Source organism: Penicillium griseofulvum, assembly GCF_001561935.1.
Source record: "Penicillium griseofulvum strain PG3 chromosome Unknown contig_79, whole genome shotgun sequence".
Taxonomy (NCBI): domain Eukaryota; kingdom Fungi; phylum Ascomycota; class Eurotiomycetes; order Eurotiales; family Aspergillaceae; genus Penicillium; species Penicillium griseofulvum.
Genome location: NW_024467420.1, coordinates 125,006 through 148,295, shown reverse-complemented (window position 1 = coordinate 148,295; position 23,290 = coordinate 125,006). Strand labels below are relative to the sequence as shown.

General features: G+C 48.4%; 10 protein-coding genes across 10 annotated transcripts; 6 read left to right on the top strand and 4 right to left on the bottom strand.

Moving 5' to 3' along the window:
* Positions 1–467: 467 nt before the first annotated feature.
* PGRI_000460 (putative cytochrome P450) lies at positions 468–1,868 on the top strand (the record flags this gene model as incomplete). Its single annotated transcript, XM_040787759.1, has 1 exon — positions 468–1,868. One exon carries the CDS (start codon positions 468–470, stop codon positions 1,866–1,868), a length of 1,401 nt encoding a protein of 466 aa, XP_040651531.1.
* A 234-nt stretch (positions 1,869–2,102) lies between these two features.
* On the bottom strand, positions 2,103–3,332 carry PGRI_000450 (cation diffusion facilitator family transporter; the record flags this gene model as incomplete). The annotated part of the gene is made up of 2 exons (XM_040787758.1): positions 2,103–2,393; positions 2,454–3,332. The coding sequence occupies 2 exons, from the start codon at positions 3,330–3,332 to the stop codon at positions 2,103–2,105; spliced, it is 1,170 nt and encodes a 389-aa protein (XP_040651530.1).
* Positions 3,333–4,970: 1,638 nt separating this feature from the next.
* PGRI_000440 (Major facilitator superfamily domain, general substrate transporter) lies at positions 4,971–6,607 on the top strand (the record flags this gene model as incomplete). Its single annotated transcript, XM_040787757.1, has 3 exons — positions 4,971–5,127; positions 5,182–5,892; positions 5,958–6,607. 3 exons carry the CDS (start codon positions 4,971–4,973, stop codon positions 6,605–6,607), a joined length of 1,518 nt encoding a protein of 505 aa, XP_040651529.1.
* Positions 6,608–7,152: 545 nt separating this feature from the next.
* PGRI_000430 (DUF4202 domain-containing protein) lies at positions 7,153–7,740 on the top strand (the record flags this gene model as incomplete). The annotated part of the gene is made up of 1 exon (XM_040787756.1): positions 7,153–7,740. The coding sequence occupies one exon, from the start codon at positions 7,153–7,155 to the stop codon at positions 7,738–7,740; it is 588 nt and encodes a 195-aa protein (XP_040651528.1).
* A 281-nt stretch (positions 7,741–8,021) lies between these two features.
* PGRI_000420 (VIT1/CCC1 transporter family protein) lies at positions 8,022–9,065 on the bottom strand (the record flags this gene model as incomplete). The annotated part of the gene is made up of 3 exons (XM_040787755.1): positions 8,022–8,535; positions 8,585–8,942; positions 9,002–9,065. 3 exons carry the CDS (start codon positions 9,063–9,065, stop codon positions 8,022–8,024), a joined length of 936 nt encoding a protein of 311 aa, XP_040651527.1.
* A 1,171-nt stretch (positions 9,066–10,236) lies between these two features.
* PGRI_000410 (putative G-patch domain protein (TFIP11)) lies at positions 10,237–12,561 on the bottom strand (the record flags this gene model as incomplete). Its single annotated transcript, XM_040787754.1, has 1 exon — positions 10,237–12,561. One exon carries the CDS (start codon positions 12,559–12,561, stop codon positions 10,237–10,239), a length of 2,325 nt encoding a protein of 774 aa, XP_040651526.1.
* A 302-nt stretch (positions 12,562–12,863) lies between these two features.
* On the top strand, positions 12,864–13,759 carry sod2 (superoxide dismutase sodB; the record flags this gene model as incomplete). The annotated part of the gene is made up of 4 exons (XM_040787753.1): positions 12,864–12,987; positions 13,085–13,491; positions 13,553–13,620; positions 13,672–13,759. 4 exons carry the CDS (start codon positions 12,864–12,866, stop codon positions 13,757–13,759), a joined length of 687 nt encoding a protein of 228 aa, XP_040651525.1.
* Positions 13,760–14,025: 266 nt separating this feature from the next.
* PGRI_000390 (uncharacterized protein) lies at positions 14,026–15,471 on the top strand (the record flags this gene model as incomplete). Its single annotated transcript, XM_040787752.1, has 1 exon — positions 14,026–15,471. The coding sequence occupies one exon, from the start codon at positions 14,026–14,028 to the stop codon at positions 15,469–15,471; it is 1,446 nt and encodes a 481-aa protein (XP_040651524.1).
* Positions 15,472–15,923: 452 nt separating this feature from the next.
* Positions 15,924–16,465, top strand: PGRI_000380 (Zinc finger, C2H2; the record flags this gene model as incomplete). Its single annotated transcript, XM_040787751.1, has 4 exons — positions 15,924–16,042; positions 16,091–16,163; positions 16,222–16,332; positions 16,382–16,465. The coding sequence occupies 4 exons, from the start codon at positions 15,924–15,926 to the stop codon at positions 16,463–16,465; spliced, it is 387 nt and encodes a 128-aa protein (XP_040651523.1).
* An 832-nt stretch (positions 16,466–17,297) lies between these two features.
* Positions 17,298–22,314, bottom strand: PGRI_000370 (uncharacterized protein; the record flags this gene model as incomplete). The annotated part of the gene is made up of 9 exons (XM_040787750.1): positions 17,298–19,637; positions 19,689–19,942; positions 20,012–20,161; positions 20,251–20,379; positions 21,446–21,505; positions 21,567–21,675; positions 21,744–21,933; positions 22,016–22,074; positions 22,273–22,314. 9 exons carry the CDS (start codon positions 22,312–22,314, stop codon positions 17,298–17,300), a joined length of 3,333 nt encoding a protein of 1,110 aa, XP_040651522.1.
* Positions 22,315–23,290: the final 976 nt, after the last annotated feature.

The window sequence follows — 23,290 nt, the reverse complement described above, 5'->3', positions numbered from 1 at the left end:
AAGCCAAACTCTAGGGTTCTAGGTACAGGACTATCAAGGGGATAATGATGTTTTGAGTTTTGAGATATCCTAGTTTTTCATGGAAATCGGAAGCTGGAAAAAGAGTAAAAGCAAAGCAAGACTGTTTAGAAATTATAACCCCGAGTGAATACTCTAAACATCTTTCACTTTCAAAGCTTTTAGACACCACAAAGCACTAGACATATCACATATCACACATGCGGGGTTGTGTAGCTCTGCAGCTCTAACACGAGTGACGCTGCTGATCATTTAATTCTTGTCCAATTGGATATCCGAGGGATCTATTCACAGCTCGTCACATCACCAAAAAGTAATTGACCATTCAGAGGATTGTCAATTTGTCATGTGGCACAGCTTGTGCAATTGGTGCGTCCTTGGCATTCTTTGTTTTAAGAGTGAAAGTCGTTTTCTTCTTCTCACCCTCTGGTGTATACAGAGTACACACTATGCCTTCGCCTATCCCTCAGCCCCAGGGGCTTCCAATTCTTGGGAATATCTTTGATATGATCCCTGGCAATACCTGGGCTTCTCTAAATAAGCTGGCAGCAGAACATGGAAGTTCTGGTATCTTCAAAATCAAGATTCTCACCAAGCAGCTCGTCTTCATTACAAACGCAGCTCTACTCGAGGAAATTTGTGATGAGAAGCGCTTTCGAAAATGCGTCACCGGTCCTATTGTCGAGATCCGCAGTCTTGCCCACGACAGTCTCTTTACTGCCTTTCACAATGAGGAAAGTTGGGGCATCGCGCATCGTATCATGGCTCCTTTCGTTTTGCCCGATGCCGTCAAGGAGATGCATAGGGATATACAACTCACAACAGACGACTTAATCTGGAAATGGACTTCAACAGACAGCGCCGGGAAACCTGTGGATGTCTCCAATGACTTGGATCGGCTGAACCATGCTGCCAACATGAAATGTTTCTTCAGTCAGCATGTAGACTGTGTCCTTGGCGAAGAGCCCTCTGTTATCAAAGCTATGTTGGATACAACCTTTGAAGCTGTGCGTCGGCCCACACGACCTAAGCTCCTTACTCGGCTCTTGTACCAGAGTACATTCGACAAGGATATCAAAACTTGTCGCGACTATTGCGCTCAGATGATCGCCAATCGACGTGCTAAGCCTGTAGTACAGCGAGATTTGCTGCACGCCCTGCTTCACGAAAAGGACCCGAAGACCGGAGAATCCCTTCCAGATAGTCGGGTCATCGACGAGATAATCAACATTCTCATCGGCAGTGCCACGACCCCGAACCTCGTTACTTTCACTCTGTACTATCTTGCCAAAAACCCAGACGAGATCACCCGTGCCCGTCAGGAAATTGACACCCTCATCGGCCCCTCCGGCCAAATTGAACACTTCCATCTCTCGCAATTACCCTACTGTGAAGCAATCCTCCGTGAATCCTTCCGTCTCTGCGCCACAGCCCCGGGCTTCAACATTGAGCCTTTGCCCACTGATGGTCCTGTCCTACTCGGTGGGGGAAAATACGAAATTTCCAAGACCCAGCCCATTATTGCAATCCTGTCCGCTGTCAACCGCGATCCTGCTGTCTTTGATGACCCCAATGCTTTCAAGCCCGAGCGCATGCTCGGTGAGGCCTTTGACCGGCTCCCAAGCGGTGTGAAGAAAGGGTTTGGCAACGGGAAACGTGTGTGTTACGGTAAGCGATATGCTTGGGAATGGTCCATGCATGCACTCATTCGCATCATTAAGGATGTTGACTTTGAGTTGGCGGATAAGGACTATACATTTGACATGGAAGGGAATAATTTCAATGGCGCTTTCACTGTCAAGCCATACGGCATGTTTATAAAGACCAAGAAGAGGAACGCCGCCGTTTAATCTGGGTAGAATGGCACATATGTATGGGATTGATATCATGATTTGCGTCTCTCGGGGTTGTGTTGATACCAGGGTTTGCTTTTGTTTCTCATACCAAATTGCCATGCAACCGAGAACGTACTTTTGGAATTAATAAAGCCGATGTTAATTTCTTTTATTGGACTTCACTTTGTTGCTGTGCGGACACTCCGAGACCTTACGAGACCAGCTCAACTATAATATAACCGATGCTTCTCACACAGCTGTTCCGTCTGTCTGCTTTTTGTTTTTAGACCATAATCGTTTCACTAAATCTCTGATTGAGTGTTTTGATCCCCCAATATCATAAAGTGGTCGATGCTCCTCATTGACATCATGCATGTAATCATAATCAACATGTACAAAGGCTCGCTCGACATCTGCCAGCCCTTCCAACTTACGCTGCAGCGCTTGGCTTACATCGTGAGATTCGCGAAGCTTAGTCTCAGGGTCCATGACAATATCAACCTCAACATAGAGTTGCTGGCCGGAATGATAAGCGCGACACTATGTAAAGTCAGTCAAAATGCCAATAATAAATCCACCAAATTCACCTCCAGAACTTACCGTATCAACCTTCTGAATCCTCTGGTCATGAGTCAGTGTCACATAGATACACTTATTCACAAATTCACGTGGAGCACATTTGCCCACAAGCAACCACATATTCTCAAACGCCGTCGACGCCCACGAGAACAAAATAAGCAGCGCAATACAGCATGCGCCCACAGGATCAAGATACCACACAAATCGATCACCCACAACCGACATGATCAGCCCAAATCCATTAACAGCCAGATCATTCCGATGATCAATATAAAAGACATGAGCAGCCGGGTACCGGCGCAAACCATAGCAGTACAAGAGCATACAGAACTTGGAGAAGATAGCAACGCCAACACATATCAGCGGCACGATATGTAGCTTCTCAGACTCTGTCTTTCCCGCCGCAAGCGCCTTGGCTGATTCAATGATCAATTCCACCGCCACGATGGTCATCAATGCACAGAACATTATCACTCCCATTGTTTCGACGCGGCGCCGTCCAACAGGGTATTTGTATGGCTTTGGGCGAGAGGACATGCGTGATGTGACTAGCATAACAACGGAGGAGACGAGGTCCATGAAGGCGTCTGCGGCGGTGGCGAAGAGTGCTAGAGAGCCGGTCGTGACGGCTGCGTAGAGTTGGATTATAAAGAGGAAGAAGTTGACTGTGAAGCTGCCGCGTACGGCGAGCTTTACTTTGCCGCCGTTTTGGGCTTCGTCTTCAGCTTTGAGGCGCTCTTCCTCGCTAGCGGTGAGGAAGCCATCGATCATTTCATTTTGTTCTTTGTAGAAGCCGGTGAGCTTTTCCTTTTCGTTGAAGGAGTATGGGACCCAGTTCTTTTTTGGTTCGGATATAGTTGTTTTGTATTGGTTGAGGTTTAGAGGGTCTTCGAGTGTCATTTTGTGTGGACCAAAATATAGGTCAGGGTTGATTAATGTAGGATGATGGTTCAGGGAGGTAGGGCTGAAGATGAAGATCAGATAAGACAAGAAAATCTTCCGATCCTTGGGACATTAAGTTTAGGGGTAAAAAGCCCACGCCAAGACGTCCGGTGTCTCGAACAGCTTCAGTCCCTTGGCATTGTGGCAGTGCCTGCAGAGTTTCTCTTAGCTTAATGGATTTGGCGAGTCATAGAACGAGTTGTGATGTTAAATAATTGGAGATCTTTCGAGATGACTGAAAAACCAGAGCTTCCAATCCATAAGGATTTGAGCGTTCATATTGATGACTTCTATGGGTCTAGTTCTGCAGAAAACACAGGTACAATTTGATCTAGTATTGAGAATAACGAATCAATACTACGGAGTAGAGGGAGTATACTATGGACGGGAAATTTGTTAATTTTGGAGCCTAAGACTAGGCATATTTCATTGCTCCAAATATATATATCCACAACTTCATACACCTTACCTCTTTAAACCCCAATTTACATAATAGCTAGATACTGTATGTATGTTTTTCATGGCAAAAGATACTTGCACAATATCTAAAGCATCTCCTAGTTCCAAGCTAAGACCAAAAGGTACGAGGAACAAAAGGGCCAAGCCCAGAAAAAGTCCTAACCTGGCCATCTATGCAAGTTCGAAATCCATGCTTATGAATACTCTGCATTTTTAGTGTCTGTTCTATAAATTGTTTGACTAAACTTCAATCATGTATGTGACATCCCGGAGTACTGCAAGTCAGCCTTCACCATCATATCTACATATACAGTAAGGTTTATTTTCCGGACCTGCTTCAACTCAAGGGGGAAACCATAAGTCCCCGGGATATATTGATGAGTTTTCCGATTGGTGCCATAAGGTCGTCCGCGTCAGAATCCCGGTAATATCATTCCACGCGTTATAGCTTCCTGATTCAAGTCTCTCCTTGATCAGACATTTTCGAGTATCAAGTGACGTAGTCCAGACGGAAGTAAGCCGAGCTTACTCACAAAATCAAGAAAAAAGAAAGGAAAGGAAAGGAAATCCTGTTTGTTTCATAGAAGATCTATGGAGGAGCTTTCTCAGCGTTTCCACAGAGACAATGTCCCTGCATAAGGGCAAGTCGATCTATTGCGAATCCAATAATCAAGGGAATCCATACGAAGGCTATAGCTACAAATCCCGAGCTGGGCTTTGGCAACTCAGGAAACGATCCCCGTGAGCAAAGGTGAGGGGAGGGAGCTATGAGAGCTACGAGCATTCCTGAAGCATCCGAGCTTCCCAAGGCCTTGGAAGTCCACCTTCCAATCGCGATCTTCTGAACAGGCATGTTGAGCACATCAGAGCTCTTGCATCAAAGCTAACTAAGAAAAATTGTCCGGTGATCGGATCATTTGACTCCCCTCCCTTCATTCCAACTCCTTAGCTACAGCTGTAACCTTGCCCGGAGAGCTCGGGTCCTGGATAAATGTGAGGAATGCTAGAGCGGATTGTCATTCGGAGGTTTTTTTTTACCAATTAATCTTTAGTGTTTAAATAAAAGAGCTTGACAGCTCGGAGTTCAAGATTCGGAATAATTCTCCACGAGACTGTCTCAGCAGAATTTCGCCTAACATGACCTCCAAGGTCTTACAGAACAATACCAACAGCAGCTGGATCAGGGATCCAGGGCTGCGGAAATTAAACCTGGGGATCGGGTTTATGCTATCTGCATCAGCTACAGCCGGATATTGTGCTAGCATGATCAATGGCCTCCTGGTGCTTCCCGAATGTAGGCATCTATACATCTATATTATATGGAACAGAAAGCTAACAAAAACACAAGTCTCCAAATTTCTGGGTGGTCTTGACACAAATGCGAGAGGTCTTATTATCGCAGCTGTCTCGCTTGGATCTTTTAGCTCCTTCATCCCCGGATCTTACATCGCCGACAATTTGGGGCGGAGGATCTGCGTTCTCATCGGCTCCTCGCTAGTGATCATCGCCTCCATTATTCAAGTCGCGACAAACCATCCTTGGGTCTTTTTCAGTGCTCGTGTTCTAGCTGGAATGGGAGTCGGAATCTCACAAACAGCTGCACCGTTGCTCATTACCGAATCAACACATCCACGCCAACGACAGGCCTTCACAGGTCTATACAATGCACTGTGGTTCATTGGGTCAATCACGTCAGCTACTATTGGCTTTGCTGGTCTCACAGTCATAGGGAGTTGGTCATGGAAGCTCCCCTGCTTAACGCAGGTGTTTTATCCAATCCTTCAATTGATAGGTCTTTGCTTTGTTCCCGAAAGCCCAAGATGGCTGGTCTCTCGTGGTAGAAAAGAGGAGGGAATGGCAATGCTGGCAAAATACCACGCCAATGGAGACGAAAACGACGAACTTGTCCAAGATGAATTCTACCAGATTTGCAAGAGTATCAACGCCGAATCCGATAAGAGCTGCCGCCGCTGGAGCACTTTCTTCGCAACCCGGAGCAACATGCATCGCCTATCCATTTGTGTGATTCTGGGATTCATGCAAGAGTGGTCTGGAAATGGTATGCAAAAAGAAAACCCCCTTCCCTACGACACAATTTCTAACCAAGTTTCTTTTTTCTCCCAGGCGTTGTTTCTTATTATCTAGCACCGATCTTAGCATCGGTCGGTATATATAATGCATCTCACCAGGCTGCCATCAATATAAGCATGCAGGTGTGGAACCTGGGATTTGCGGTCGCTGGAGCAATGGCTGCAGAACGTTACGGACGTCGGAAGCTTTGGCTAATCGCAACAATGCTGATGTTCATCTATCTCTCTGCCGCCACGACCATGTCCGGTCTTTTCCAGGAGATGCAGGTGCTGGAAGCTGGCATTGCCGTGGTTCCCATGCTTTTCCTCTTTTGCAGCGCTTATGATATGGCATATATGCCCTTGTTTATTGCATACCCCGCCGAAATCCTGCCCTTCCAACTCCGCGCCAAGGGTCTTGCTATCACACTGACCACCGATTCGATGGCTTGCTTCTTCAACCAATATATAAACCCAGTTGCCTTGGCGGCAATCCACTGGAAGTACTTCACGGTGTATCTGGGTTGTCTTGTGATTTTCATGGCAACAATCTACTTCCTTTTCCCGGAGACTAAAGGTCTGTCTCTGGAGGAAGTGGCCCGGATCTTCGAAAAGGAGAGGACTTACCAGGTGGAAACGCACAACTCGGATGTTTCGCAAGAGTTGCTCGTGTTCCAGAAGGGCAGCACCTCATCCTCATCCTGATTGTGATTGTAATTTTTGTTGCTGTTGCGTGTTGTAATTACGACAGTGCTCGGTCCTGAAACAGTCCCTCGCAGGCTAGTCCTAGCTGACTGGATATTGATGTTATCCAGGTGTCTCTATTTGCTGTTCAAAGTTTCATGTGGAATAGCAAACATCCTATAGATAGATATGTAGAGATTATACACCGTTGTCTTATGGTGTCAATTCAAATTGCATGTTTTTAATAGAACAGATATGACAGTCATAATTACATGTATTTAGCCAAGGTCATTGGTATGTGAGACATACAAAGTTCCGATGTGAAGTCCTGTAAGGAGTTCCGATGTATATACATCTTCACCGACCAATTAGAAACCACTAGTTTCTAAAACTAAGCCACACCTGGACTAGCGTCTATTCTTATCCAAAACCGCATATCAACCTGGGCAGCTCTCTAGCTAAAGTCCAATTTGATCAGCTCAAACTCCTCTCACCAAGTTACACTCAAAATCAACTATCTACTACATTTATCTTCTACTGCATTCATCTCATTCAACTCCACAAAAATGACCAAATACGAAACAGCCCTCGAGCGCATCGACGCAGCGCACGCCGATGACCCCCGCCAAGCCCAAACAGCCACTGGTCCAATCCCATACGAACTGCACTACGCGCAGAAAATGACCAGCTATCTTTCAACCCTGAATCCATCTGCACCAGAACTCCTGAAGCTCGCAATCCGTGCCCAGCACCTACGTCGCTGGGAAGTTCCGCGGGACAGCTACCCCGCTACGAAGATCGGATATCACTCATGGCGGGCGGGGCTACAGAGGCGACAGGCTGCGCTGGTTGAGCAGATCTGTGTTGAGAGTGGGTATTCAGCTGAGGAGGCGGCGAGGGTTGGCGCACTGGTGCGTAAGGCGGATCTTAAGCAGGGGGATCCTGATACGCAGACTCTAGAGGATGTTGCTTGTCTTGTATTTTTGGATGATCAGTTTGATAAGTTTGAGGCGGAGCTTGCAGATGAGGAGAAGATGATTGATATTCTGCGGAAGACCTGGGGGAAGATGTCGGAGCGGGGGAGGGAGGAGGCTTTGAAGATTCAGTTGTCGGATAAGGCAAAGAAATTGGTTGGGATTGCATTGAGTGGGTGATTCTTTAGTGTTCTTTTGTTCTATATATCCCTATATCCTAGATAACTAGTACCAATGCCTTTGGATTTGAAATCCTGTAACTTGATGTGGGAAATGAATCATGATTCGTGAAATGTGTATAATACATGAGAGCCTCTTTGTCCTTGAAACGCCCGCTGGTAGACCCATAACCCGAGTCACACCAGGATGAGAAAAACAGTAGGAGTAGAGAGAAAGCAAAAACTCCGAATGCTGCAATGCATGAACGCTCAATGCAACGTGAAAATCAGGACCATCACAAATCAGGTGTGACTACTGCCCATATCAATGAACTGGACTAATCCAATTGCCGCACCAGCAGCGACACCTCCAACGCAACACATCTGCATTCCACCCCAAATCCCAGCCACCACATTGGCCCGACCAGACCAGCCACGTACAACACAGGTCTTGACATACCCAAACACAAGCAAGGTAATCGCCATAACACAGATACTCCAATACAGCGCAACCATAACCTGCGAGGCAATGAAGTACGGAATAAGTGGAATAAACCCGCCAATAAAATAGCCCAGCGCGAGGGTAATGGCCGATGTCCATGCTTGGTTACAGTCAGGTGCAATCTCGCGGTGATGGAAAGCAAGCAGGAACTCAAGGAGTCGGTCTTGAGATGCATGCAAGTCATGTGTGATATCCGCAATCGCCGAGTCTGAGAGCCCGTACGGAGAGAAGGTCTCGCGCACCATGGCGCGAGTCTCTTGCGAGTCCATTTGGATTAACTGTTGTGTTTCACGGACTGTTGTTTGATATGATTCACTGGTTGTTGTTAGAATACATGCTGATTCGTTGCCATGGGATAACTTACGCTTCACTCTTTGCCCCGACATATCCACCGAGTCCCATAGAGATGGCTCCGGCTGCTAGTTCGGCGAGTCCACCCAGAACAACCACTTTTGTATTTCCGAGTGCTGAAAGTCCGGCACTCAGGGCAAACGGCACTGTCAGTCCGTCTGAGAGACCGAGGATAGCATCTGAGACGATACGTGGGTTGATGCGTGCGCGGGTGCTGCTGGTGCTGCTACTGCTGGCTGTTGTTGTTGATTCATCTGGGCTGTCGCACCGTCCAAAGGTGTTATAGGAACGGCTGCTTTGTGACTCGAGGTCTTGATCGGAGTCTCCGTGGATGGTATCTTCGTCGTCAATGCGGGCGAGGAGAGGTTTGCCTAGAGTTAATTTGCCGTAAGTATATGTCTGAGTATGTATTCACTTTCCCCCTGCTTACCTGAGTGTATTTTGTCTGATTCCCTTGTAGGGAAGAGCTTCTGCTTGATGAAGAGGAATGCCATGATGCTCCAGGAAACTGTTATCCAGATATGCTTTTGGATATCCAAGGTACGATGTACAGCAGAACTTCAGTTACGAGCCGGCGAGAGGGAGAAGACAAGATGAAAGAAGTCAAGCTGGAAAATAATTGTACTTTATATGATCCAGTAGAAGAATCCGGAATGGGTTATTGTCTTGGTCTTGGATATCAACAAAAAGACTATCAAACAAAGTCGAAGAAAAAAGAAAAGAACTACGATCGGCCAAGTCCCTTTTTAACCACGGACTCTCAACAGTTCATTTGAAAAAAACACAGTAAAAGCCCACAGTTAATGCAAGTCAAACAAGAAAATAATGGAGGTTTATTCGCCAAGGAGGGGCTCAGGGCCAATCATAGGATTCTTAAATGTCAGCTTTTGACAGTCAAAAGGTCTAGGAGCTACTCCGTTTGAGCTTTGTCCACTTGAAGAAAATAGCACTTCAAATCCAACTGATACAATTGGTGAAGTATGTTGTGATGACCTTTGTTGGTGATGTTATTGGCTGCTACTGATGACCCGCATTCCAATCCGTAGATCTGTCGATCCCAGTATAAATTGGAATTAGGAATTTTGAAGAATCACGGCTTTCCCATTTTGACCTGGCCCGATTTTTAATATACAGAGAGGATGGAGTTCTTTATATATTTTAGAGTCGGTTAAACCCTCCTTTGTTCTGACGAATATCAGAAAATCCATGGAGTTTTGTATCTCCGACAATTAACCGATGAATTTATAAGAGTCTATTGCAACCTCGGACTTACTCCTTTCGGAAGTATAGCAGGATGGAGTTTTGTATATCTCCTTCAGATCGACACTAATACACAGTATGTATATGAAGCTTAGCATTCTGTGCCACATTACACTAAACACACAAATTCAAAGATAATAAAAATAAAGCGTAGGCGACCTGGTACAGACAGAGTTGACATGTACTCTGTAAGACATCGGAAGATACTATTAAGGTAGTTCAGTCTTACTTGGACGCCGGGTTGCATCGGAGAATAAGTAGATGGCTTGAATTGCATATCTGGGCTCTGCATCATGTACTGTATGGCATGATAAAGGTTGGGATATCTTGAATAGGTACGTTTTTATTCATTTCTGTTCATTTTCAATGCCAATGTACTCAATACATACAATGACCGATCATTATTTATCGGCCTTCCGCACGCTCTACCAGCTGATCCTCCAATCCCATTGGCTCCCAGATGTCCTTCGCCTTCTTATTTTGCACCCACACCACATCCCCTTGAACAAAGACCACAACTCCACCCTTGCCCGTGGCACTAGCCGTAATACGGAAGAGGGGTTGGCCGTTTTGTGGATGAGCCTCACGCAAGGGTAGCATAATAAGTCCCTGCTCCAAACACCACCCTTCTAGGATGTCCTTGAATGCAACTTCTTCCACAACTGGTGCCTTGACCCGAGGTTCGGGAGTAGCAGTAGCGGCAGCAGCAGCAGCAGCAGCAGCAGCAGCCACCTTATCTTCCCGCGTAGGAAGTTCCCGTGCCGCAGTTGGGCGTGGGAGTTCGGCAGCAGCACGATCACCGAGCTGCAAAGCAAGGTCCATGGTTTTCAAGCCCTTGTTCCATTCATCATCAACGATGGCAAGCTCGTTGACCTCCGCCGGGATCTGAGTGCCCCACCAAGAGAACCAAGCTCCGACCTCCTCGTAGTTAGGATCGTTCGTAAGCCAGATGTAGAGAATCTCATGCCACTTGGGGAAGAAATCAGAAACTAGTAATAGTCCCATGACATTGGGCTTGAAGAACGGCTTCCAGCATAAGACATCCTTGAGGGCTGTGAGGTCTTGATCCTGTGGATTCACAGTAAAGTCCTCGCGCAGATGACGGGCAAGTCGTGGCAGGAGGTGGTTGCGTAGGCATACATCAAATTCGGACCCTAGGGCGTCCCGCCAGATTTCAACACGATCGACCAGACCCTTGCGCAGACTACATGTGTCAAGTACCGAGCGGAACTTTCTCTTCGCGTCAGACATGAGACCAGTGGGCTGTTTCGGGTTGGTGTGTCGTTCATCCAAGTATTGAAGCCAAGTGAAGAGCCACCAGGGGAACTTTCCATCTTGTTCAGAGCCGCCATGTCGTCGGCTAGTTCGAGGTTTCCAATTCTTCAGGGCTACGCCCAGCTTGGGAACGACCAATTGGTCGAGAACGTTTGCATACACAAATGGCGGTACAATCGCCTTCCAGGCCACGACCAGCGCGGTTGCCTTGGACGGGTCATAAACATCCCAATCGTTCAGGAGTGCTGAGCGTACTCGTGGGAGCCACAGGGTGTAGATCATCGTTTCGTAAGGTGAGGTGGATGCCCGTTTCCGGGGCTCTTCTAACTTATTCGTCCGAGACAGAAGAGGCTGAAGACGGGTGAGGTTGGACACGAGGAACGTGGGATCTTGAAGAGGCTCCCATTCGTCCATGGCTTGGCGGAATAACGGGTGTAGAGCTGCGACTGCGGTCTCTGGAAGTCGGTGCTCATCAATAGAATCTCGATATTTGGTTTCAATATCTTCAAGCTTGTTCGTCATCTCATCAAATTTGGTCGTGATGCTTTCGTCGTGTTCAAAGATATCCAGTTCTTCCACTGCGGCGATTAGGCCTGTGAGATGATTGAGTCGGGATTGATAAGCATCCAATTCGTCCACGACTTGAGCTTCCTCAAGTTCGATGAACAGCTTTCTCTCCTTTAATCCTTTCCATTCATCCGCAAATGCTTCCAGGTCATTCCGGGCCCGCTGGGCAATTTTGAACGCTTCTCCTTCTTCTTGGCTGACGAATTGTTGTGTCGACATCAGGCCAGCAGTCGAAGTGAGAACACGCTGCTCTTTTCCGGTGGCATCGACGAGTGATTTGAGAACATTGGGAACCTCAAGTCCTTCCATATCATCTTCAATCTCGCGCGCTGTGCGGAACTTGGGCTTGGCACGCTGGACTGGTGTACCTGTGCCGCTCCGACTCAGTGTCTTGCGCTCCTCCTTCTTCTTTCGCCGCCGCTGTCGTTCTTCCTCGGAGCTGTCTTCGAGAATCTCGCCCTTCTGTGCAGCTGCTCGTCGCTCTTCTTCACGGGTCTTTTTCGACTTCTCACTCACTGCGCCCAGGCCTGCACCCTGGGGTCGCGCCTGTACCTCAATCGGGTTGACGATACCCTGGCCAGTAGTTCCGAGACCTTGTCCTTCCTTGTAGCCCATCTTGGCCATCATGCGTGCGGCAAAACTGTTGGCTCCTCCTCTACCACCACCTCCCATGCCTTTCCCACCTCGTGATGAGCCTCCACCTCGAGGGGCCATGGTGTTGCGGATATTGCTGGCTCCACTACCTAGTCCAGCCATCGTGGGGGGCGATATGGAGCGAGAGGCAGCTCTGGCAAATCCTCGAAAGCCGGTGGTCGGGCGCGTCTTTTCTTCATCGGAGCTCATGTCAGCGACTTTGCGCTTCTGGCCAGAAAAGGAAGGCGACTCCATCTTTTCAGGGGTTCATTGGCAAATTGTGGCCAAATGGACTGTCCCCTCTGGATTTCAGCAAAAGTAAAAGTAGACAAGTAGTATACTAGCAGAATGGGTCTCAAGTCAAGAGCTCATGAAATTCACGTGGGGATCGGAAGCGGAGCAATGAAGTTCCGACCCGACGAAAACAAGATGACGTTAGAGTCGGTTACTTCATAGCTCCGCCTCAACTTTTCCTTTGAAGTCATTTGTCTCTCACAATTGACGCCCTTAGTTATTCTTTTTCACCCGTACATTCAGTTCTAACACATATCCTCACAATGGCTGCTCTTATTAGCAACTCTGCCCGTGTTGCCCTTCGCTCGGGAGCTTCGGCTACCTCCAAGGCCGGAGCTGCGGGCTTGACCTTTGCCCGCGGCAAGGCCACCCTCCCCGATCTTTCCTGTAAGTTGAGTGTTTTAGTGCCTACTAGAGCTCTAGAGTTGTATTTGTCTATTCTATCCATTTGTATCAAAAATTTCATACTGATGTCCAAAACAAGACGACTATGGCGCCCTTGAGCCCTCCATTTCCGGCAAGATCATGGAGATTCACCACAAGAACCACCACAACACCTATGTGACCAGCTACAACAACACCATGGAGCAGCTCCAGGAGGCCCAGGCTAAGGGCAACATCGCTGCTCAGATCGCCCTTAAGCCCGCTGTCAACTTCCACGGTGGTGGCCACCTCAACCACACCCTCTTCTGGGAGAACCTGGCCCCCAAGAGTGCCGGTGGCGGCGAGCCCCCCTCTGGTGCTCTATCCAAGGCTATTGACACCACCTACGGTGGCTTCGGCGACTTCCAGTCCAAGATGAACGCTGCTCTTGCCAGCATCCAGGGCAGTGGCTGGGCTTGGCTCGTGAAGGACAAGCAGACTGGACAGATCAGCATCCGCACCTATGCCGTAAGTTAATTTTGATGATTACGCTTGGTACGGACCGCTCTAGTTACTAACCCCATACCAGAACCAGGACCCTGTCGTCGGCCAGTTCGAGCCTCTGCTTGGTATTGACGCTTGGGAGCACGCTTACTAGTAAGAAATCCTGTTTTGATGATTCATTACTTATACTAATCATTTATCTAGCCTCCAATACCAGAACCGCAAGGTCGAGTACTTCTCCGCCATCTGGGATGTCATCAACTGGAAGACTGTCGAGAAGCGCTTCGCTTAAATAACCATATTTCATTTGTAACTAAATGCTGCTATGATGTCTTGGCGTTTCAATTACCCCTGTATTGTAGCATGTGTTTTTCAATATTATCAATTTGGTATAAAATTCTCCTATTTAGCAATTTCCTGTTCCTCTCGAAAGCCGATGAATGTGGTAGACCGGGCCGGGCGGACCGCGTAATGCGGAAGATCACCGCAAGCATCCGAAACGCAAGACCCTGATATTCTCCATCTAAGCCTCGAACACTTGCATTCATTGGCAACTCCATGATGTCGGCAGAAAGTCCTGGCCACAAGAATGGCTTCAAGTCATTTTTGTCCAATGCATTGCGTCCCAAGAAATCCCGCCAAACCCTCCGCAAGGGCAGATCGACCACAGACCTGCGGCTGGCCGCGCGCTCCAGTGTCGAAGAAGTCCCTCCAATGCCAGAGCTGGCTCCATTGCATGCCCATAGACTCAAATACAAGGAGTTGCACTCGCAAATTGACTCACAGCTGGGTGAGCGAAGAGATTACACAGAAATCATCCATACGATAGGCACACTCGACGTCAACGATACCAGCGCTCTAACCTACGAGGGAAATGAAAATCGACCCCCAGGCGAGGGTGATATAGCAAGTCTACCACCAAAGCTATGGGCGCAAATAGCAGGACACTTGAATCCCGCCGAAGCAGCAAGTCTAGCAGTCGCCAGCATCACGTTATACCGAAGACTGGGCCCAAGATATTTCATGGCTCTAGACCACCCAGACAACCACACCCATAAGATCAACTTCCTCTCCGGCCTGGACATGTCCCTCCCACACCACCTCCTCTGCCTCCCCTGCGTAAAATATCACAGGCGCACACAAGAAGGATCCGAACGCATTCGCCCAAGCCACGTCCTAAACCCGCTCTTTAACTGCCCAAACTCAACAAACCCCCTAAAACCACCGCCCCGCCACCGCATAACCCACGGCCGCAACATCACATTCTCATTCGTGCAACTAGTTATGCGCGCCCACCGCTTCGGCCCCAGCTACGGCCTCGCACCAGATGAACTTGGCCGACGCTGGCAGCGCGACAACTGGTCGCACACATCGCGCTTCCACGTCAACGAAGGCCGGCTCTTAATGCGTGTCACCAGTCAGACCTTCGCGGACCCAGGTCTCACGCCATCCGCGCAGCGCATGCTCCTGTACTCGCGCGAAGACTACTGGCCGTACTTTAGCGCGTGCGCGCACTGGCGCGACGGTGAGCTGATGCCGGCGTGTAAATGTGCGCTGGATCATATTCCGCGGCCGCGGAGTACTGGCGGATTACAGGGGCTTGAGCACCGGGTGAAGGACCGAATTGCGGGACAAATATTCGATCCGAATGCGCTGACGACGCTGTGTGGGTTTTGTCGACCGATGCGGAGGTGTCCCGAGTGTCCAACTGAGTATCTCATTGAGGTTAAACTGAGCGAGGATCAAATGGATCGCAGGTTCAGGCAGTGTATTGTTGTTACGCGGTGGAGTGATCTTGGGGATGGAACTACGCCTGGTGGGATTGAGTGGGGTGCTATCAATGGGAAACGGGATGATTATGATTCTTTCGTGCATTATGCTAAGCGTGGGATTGCAAGTATATTCGAGGCGGCTTTCACGGCGGATACGCTACCTGGACAACGGGTTGTATCGCTGAATCCGAAGAAGAAGAAGCTTGGAGAAGCCGGGAATCAGTGGTATTAGGCTTCTGGCTGAGATCTAATGGATAGTGGAGCATTCTTGGGGGTTTCTTTCTGATATTTATCATGCTTTGACTACTGTATATCATGCTTGGGTGTTTTGGGAAGTGAAAAAGACTGGAGTTGGGAAGAAAATGGACTGGAAGATTTACTTGGAGTTAACTGAATTTGATCTTGATATTAATATTTGATATTGCAACCTTTGCCTTTGCCGTTGCCTCGTCTTTGTCCTTGTGAGGACACCAGGCTTCCCCTTCCACGTCTTTACCAAGTCATATCGTTTCCATCTCTTTCCTTCCCAACTCGGTGGGAAATAGCACCACACATACATTGACACTGCTGCCTGGTTCGTTTTGTGCCTGCAAAATATCCCTCTCCTCCCACTTCCTCTTCCGATCTACTCCTATCACTTCATCAACACAACTTAACCAGCCCACACCAGTGATATCCATCACGATGTCCACTTCCCCAAATCCCAGCGCTGAGTCTACCATTTACCTCCCAATGTCTGGCTCTCCAATGACCGGTGGCAGTTACTGGACATATTTTGGGACCGGCGAGCCCCAGGTCTGGGCGTAAGTTTTGAGGTCATTCCATCACTGATTCAGGCTAACGAATGTCAGGAACCCCCCCAAGATGATTTGTGACTGCGGAACCCACGGCGCATGGCAGTGGCCCACCCAGTATGCTGAGCTCGTACGTATCCCAAATAACCTTGCCTGAGTTCAAGGCTAACATGTCGAATCGTTTCTAGACAATCGCTCCCTGCGCATTCAGATGTCCCTACTGTGATCGGTTCAACAAGGCCGGAAAGACAACACACCAGGCCTCGAACCTCCGCCGCCACATCCGAGCAACGCACATTGTAAGATCTTGATATCCCATTTGATTGAAGCCTTGCTCATATCTACTAGCAGGGACATCCTATGGAGTATGGTACTCTTGTCGTCATGCCTGGAGGAACTCAGAATCAGGCGTATGAAATGACCCAGTATTAAGATGACAAAGCTTGACCTAAGCTAACACTCTAGATCTCGGAATTCTTTGCGTTCTAGATTATCTCTATCCACAGCATTTTGTCTCTATTCACAGCATGATGAGAACTATCACGTGGATATGCTACATCGGTTGTTGACAGCCAGTGAAGCCATTCAAGGCATAAGGAACTTATGGGATGAAGGGGAAAAGACATGTTTTGCGCCCACCCCTGTATTATCAACTCAGTAATGCATACATTGGGTTGCTTTTGAAATCACAGTCACGTTTCGTACAGTCGTTCCAAGAGTAGTTGGCCCCTGATGCTATGTTGCCATGTCTTTTCGGCAGTATCTTTTGGTAGTCTTCTCGAATACCCCTTTACGTAAAATGTGCTTTTATAGATATTTCCCTATTATTGATGTGATAGCTAAAGTGAATAAGAAGTATTAACCGCGAAATATAGAATATAGGCATCGAAAAAAGTGTACAATTTGATTCCAGTAACATAACTCAGACGATGCGAACATCTGCATTTGAAGTTAACCATGCCAGCAGGATCAACATCGAACATTCAATTTTAGATCCTTCTTAAACATGCAGAAGCCTGGAGTCGTGATTCGCATACATCAAGAATAGAAAGACATGAGATGAAATAAGAAGAGCTCATAATACACAAAGGACATTCAAGTGAAGAATAAGAGCGAAGGAAACACAATGTAGCCATGCTACTGTGTATACAGGGTGGGTATCACATAGTACAAATGGGAAAAGAAGCATGGTAGAGGCAAAGAGAGGTGGAGGAAGAAAATAAAGAATGAAGAGTAAGGCAGTAAGGCCTGCTTCTGGAAAAGGTCAACCCCTGCGAGCACGACGACCCATATACCGAGGCCGTCTCGCATGGTCATCGGAATGAACAGCCATCTCGGAGTGGGATCTAGCATGGGTTTCCATGGAGTCCGGCGTCTCAGCACGGGGGATTCCAAGCCCATGAGTAGTTTCATACGCTAGACGTGAGGGAACGCGGTTCTCTTTCTCGGCCCCGGGGACACCCACGGAATCTGAACGTTTACTCTTGATCCAGCCAAAGATACCCAGTGAGCTGCGCCGCTTGTGCTCGATGTCGCCATGGGATGTGGCGGGTCGTCCTGAGACTGTTGCAGCGCCGGGGCGGTCAGCAAGTCTTGACATTGTCAATGATTGGGGGAGTCCTCGCGATCTGGGAGCTGGGAGCGGCTCTTCATTGTTGATTGGGTTGGAGGGGTACAGGTCGGTTGGGGCGGGGATTATTTGCGACATAGGTCTTCGAGAGGCGCCACCCATTATTCTGCTTTTAGGGATTACAGGGGATGGGGCGCCGTCTTCATCGTCGTCTTCGAAGTCGTTTGGAATTGGTGAGCCATGTAGAGGATGCGGATTGTTGGTTGAGCGGTTGAAGAATTGAGGTATGAAGCTGAGGCGTCGACGGGGCTCGGGGTTGGCTTCAGGTTTGGGTTCTGACTGGGCGAGATCAAGGGGTTGTTCCAGAATATCGAGAGTGGCCATATCAAGACTTGGGATACCAGGGACTTCGGGCTCGCTTGGCTCCGAAGTGACGCTGGTATCGTCATCGAGGGTAGCTGGACTGGCGGCAGTGCGTGATGATAGCTCTGTCTGTTGAATTTCGTGGCGGGTGTCACGCGGGTTTGGCTTGCGAGACCCTGGACCCTGCTTTGCAGCTGCAACCCAGTCTTGAGGTGTGAGTGGTGAAGAGTCGCCATCCCTGGTGCGCGGCTCCGGTGTCATAGCCTTGAGTGGGCTACGGACACGTTTGATTGTTGGGGTTGATGCTTCTTCGTTGGCATTTGCGCGGTACATATCCCCAAGAGTCTCAATGGAGGGGTTGCTAGGGCTCCCCGGCCCAAGAAGTGCGCTGGCTTTGGAGGAAACAGGGTTGAAGGAGGGCAGAATAGTGCGCGACTCATCAGCTGTGACTCCTAGACGTGGAGTATCACTGCAATTGGTTTGCATGCTGTCGAAAAGCCCGCTGTCATCGAAGCTGCAGCGACTGGCTATCTCTTCTGCAGAACGTGGGCGATTAACTCGCCTACCAGTGAAAAACTGATCCTGCTCGATCTGTGGGCTTTTTCGGGCTTTAATGCTCCCATTTGAGCCACTTGACCGGTTTGCGCCGGTAGCATATGCCGTACTCATGGTGTCAGGAGTGGGAGGAAGCCTGATGCCACCGAAAAGAGATGCGTCCAGTCGTCCACGTCCACGCGGCTTGGGAGCGTACAAGTCTGTTGTAAAACTAGAGATACTAGCCTTAGTAGCATCGGATGATGCTCGGTTCCTGCGTCTCGTGATTATAGTCTGGTTTGCGTCCTCGCGGGTCTGCATCCACCGATCGATCTGGTCTGCTTTGCTTTCTTCCCGCCCGTTGGGGGGAATATAGCTGTCCAAGCTGCCTGCAGTCGACGACGCTCTCCGGAGAGGAATCTCAAGCTGATCAAATTCCTGCCACTTCGTAGGCGTGTCGAACGGATTCAGCTCACTGCATTCGCTCAGGACGCTCAGTCTGGGTGACTCGGGCTCCATAATCTCGGTGGTCGTGTGGAAGCTCTCTGATTTCGAAAGTTCAGTCCTTGCAGAGCGTGACTGGATTTCTTCTTCGGGCGCGTAAAGGCTTCGCAAAGTAGCAGTACTTTTGTTATCTGCTCGTAGGAAGGAAGGTGCTTTCGAGAGTTTGCGTAGCTCAGAAGATGTCTGGCGATGAGCTACACTTAAGACACCTGAATTTCGCTTGGAAGAGGTCCTCTTCGGGATCTCAATCATGGCCCGTGGTTTTGGCGCGAAGGCCCCGGACCCATCGGCAGTCATCGGGCGTGACAAAGATAGCTTGGAGGCCCGGGCGCCGTTCTCCAGCATGTCAAGTTTTGATTCCAACTGGCAGATAAGCTCGACGGCTTCGGTAACAGCCAGGTCTCGCTTGTCAAGCTCGATGCGGAGTTGCTCGTTAGATTCGCGTAGAATCTGGTTTTCTTTCTCAGTAGTTCGAAGGTCCTCCACCTCCGCTACCAAATCGCCCATGTGTGCTAGTTGTTCTTCCATCTCCACCATCCGTTCCAGCTTCTTTTCATACATAGCCAATTGTTGTGTACGGTGGAAGACCTCGAGCTTCAAATCGAAATTGAGCTTGTTCATTTTTGAGACATACTTTGGGAGAGTCAGCTAGTCCATATGGGGTTCCCATACTCGTGAACTTACTTGGTCCATTTCCCGCATGCCCATCTCTTGCGGTTTCCTCTGACCAGCAGAGAAGACGTCATTCACCTTGCGTGCTTTTTCAGACGCAGAATCTTCCTGGGCTCGAGAGCTCTCGGGACCTTGAGGAACATTTTCTTTATAATCCTCTGACATTGTTCCCCGGGAGCTTCGGTGCGCGCGTTCTTCTTTCAATAAATCCTGCAAGAGAGCTGAGGCAGGGTTCACTAGTGTAGGGGTGCTGGGTTCCGGGGTTTCTGGGCGACAAATGATCAGTCACTTGTGCTCTGAAGTCATCCAACGTTGCTGACAATCAGAAGACATACTAGGTAAGCGGTTTGCCGTCCTTGTGCCCTGATGGATAGGTGACTGGTCTCCCAGCCATGAGACCTCTGGACTCATTCGAGGGGGAGTAAACATATTCGTTCGGCCCTTGACGCGAGAAAGCGATGGGTGTTGAGGACGTTCTGACGAGTCTTGAGGAATAAGCAATGTCAGCTTCAATCGATTAACCGTGAGTCTTTGAGACTCAACACAAGTAGGTGCAAGGTTAGAGACCACGTACTAGAGTGATCTTTGGAGGAAACACTGCGTTTGTGTGTAGCCTTGGGATGATAATCGGGGCTTCGAGAGTGCGAAAGAGCAGGCTGACCAGCGGCCGAGCCCCTTCTTTTAGGTTTCTCATCCATGATGGCTGCAGGCATAATGTTTACCGAATGCGCATAATTGACGTGCCGTGAAAAGCCCCCAGTTTCCCGGTTTGGACGCAGTACTGCAGTATCCTGGTCAATCAGTGGATACCACGATAACAATTCCCTGCGCAATCCACCAGCCGCATCGGAGGATTAATGGATCAATCCAGGGAGATCGATGTCAATTGGATAGACGTGAGATAATGTATTGGGATGATTGGATGGTGGTGGGTAACAAGCAGGTGCGATGCGAGGGATGCAGATGTGTCGCAGCCGTGGGGGCAATCAGAGACCTGTTTGTCGAACCTGTGGAGTGCAAGGTAGGTGTGTAGAGTCAATGGATCCGAATCAAGGCACAGAAACTCCCAGTTTCAAAACCCACTCAAGGGAGAAGGCGGGACACAAGTCAAACGAAGCGAGGGTGATGTCGCAAACGAATTGTGATGAGTCGATCTTAGACTCAAAAAAGTAAAAGTAAAAAGCGCCCCACTGTAGATGTTGATATTTTGTGTACAATTAGAACGTTGTCCATTAAAACACCATAGGAACCGTTGTTATGAGAGAGGTTAGGAATGGAAGAATCGAAGAATGGAAATCAAATGTTTTTCCCAGCCCCTAAGGCTAGATTCAATAGGCTCCTTAGCACGGCGATCAATTAATCAATTGACACCAATCGGATCTGGGCCGGACAATCTCACTATGGCGGGGGTCTCTGATTTCATCTTGATTGGTATGGACAGAATTCCTTTTCAAATATCTTGGATTTGATGAATCTATATGGATACCTATTCCCCATATATTCCATCTAAGCTGTATACTTCAACATTAAAATGATAGATTTTCATTTCCATGGATCCAGATTCTATGTCTCCACCCTTTATGTCTTGGATATGTATCAGATTTAATTTATCCCTTAGGCATCGATTAATTTGACATATAGAGTATAATATGGAGTAATGAAACTAAAATCCTTAGGGAAAAAGAAATCACATTGTCACATAGGGTATGTATCATAACCTTAATGAGCGAGCCCAGCTCAGAGCCCATGAGAAATGCCTCATTACTTACGTTTCGCCTCTCCGGACCAGATCCGCATATCCTTGGCCCGGTCATGAGCAGCACGGAACACTATCGAACCCTATATGTTAGTGACCTCATCCTCCACAGATCTGAACAGGTCATAACCTACATTGTCGCTCTGTCTCATCTAGCCCGCGAAGGAAATCAACTCCACCACCGACTGTACCGCGCGAGTTGTGTGCATGGTCAGCAATCTCGGCCGCTCGTTTTTTGAATGCCTAACAGCTTGTTAGTCCCATCTCGGCCAATGAGCTGTCTTCACCAGCCGGAGATCAGTGCCACCTACATCTCCGAGAACATCCACCATCTCTTCTTCCTCAAAGAGTTCGAGAATCCGCTCGCTCAGGTTGTAAAAATGCGGTGCTAAAGCGCGCAAGTCAAGCGTGCGGGGATCTGCCTTCAGCGCATTCATCACCCGCTCCGAAAGCGCATCGGGCATGTCGAGTGTGACTAGACGGGACGTTCCTAGACGTGCCCTATAAAAAACACATAGATCATGTTAGGAACATAACAAAATTCCACATCTGGTCTTTTGCATAGGCTGAACTGGGACCTTACCCGATCGAGAGCATTTCACCTAGCCATAGTGGAAGATCGATCCGGGTTCCAGCTTTGATCTGTGCACGGGTTAGTGAGCTATATGGCCGGGCAGTGAAAAATAGAGCATAGAATCACATCTTCACCCGCATTCCCCTCTAGAATGCCAAGTCCGGGTACTTCGAGCTCAAATGTACACGGCAGTTTCTGGATCCAACGATGTGAGCTTTCGTTCATTCCTGCAAGTTGATGACGAGAGCATGCCACAACCAACTCACCTGAGCATCAGTCAAGATAGAGTCAATATCATAGTAAGACATTATGACACGTCGGAATGTTCATGTTCTGTTGATCGCAAAGTTGCGAGATTGAGGCGCGTCGATAACGGCGCGCGGTCACGTGCTACCCGCAGTTGATGGAGAAACCGATAACATCTATGTACCACAACTGCTGGAAATTGGGGATCTTCGTCTCTTTTCTGCCCTCGAATGGCTATGGCTTCACTACGACCTGACAGAACAGAACAAAATATCTTGACTGCCCAGGGTAATCTGGCACATTCGAATTCTCGCCTTATGTTGTATGTGTTTCATACTCTGCGACTTGGGAACAAAGGAGAGCCTCCTGTTGTTTCACATTAACTTCTTTTCTCTTGTTGTAAACACCACAAGTTTCAAGAAAAACCCCTACAAGGCCAAAAAGACAAATGCAGTTTTGCGCTTCACCCGAGCTTGAATTCCAGGCCCAGTCGCTAATCCCAGGGATAATGTACATGTCATAAACCCTACGTGGCATTTCACACATGAACGTATACACGCCATAGCGCATTATGGGATACTCCGTAAATGTATCTGAAATATGCTATAGTATTGCCAAATCGAATTGACTCAACAGCATCAGAAAACCTGACTCGCTTCGTTTCTTAGACCTCAACCAGTTTTGGTATACATCTTCAAGGATTCTTCCAATTCTAGCGTACGCCTACTTTTGAAATTGAGGTCGTAACATTGGTAATGTAGCCCTGGTCTGGTCCACTGAAGAATAGCTCAAGTTCATTGATGTGGGTTCATTCTGCTTTTCCATTCAGAGGGGGGGGGACCGGTTATTAGCATAACACACAAGCCGATGAACAGAGCGTGCATATGGCCTAGAGACATATTTCTTGCTTACACTGAAGAAGGTCAACCTCATATATTGCCGCAATAGCCTGGGTTTCCGTTCTCATCGAATGTCTAACCAGAGTGGAGATCCTTTATATAAACTACAAAATGTGAAAGCAGGATCATAGTAGCCGAC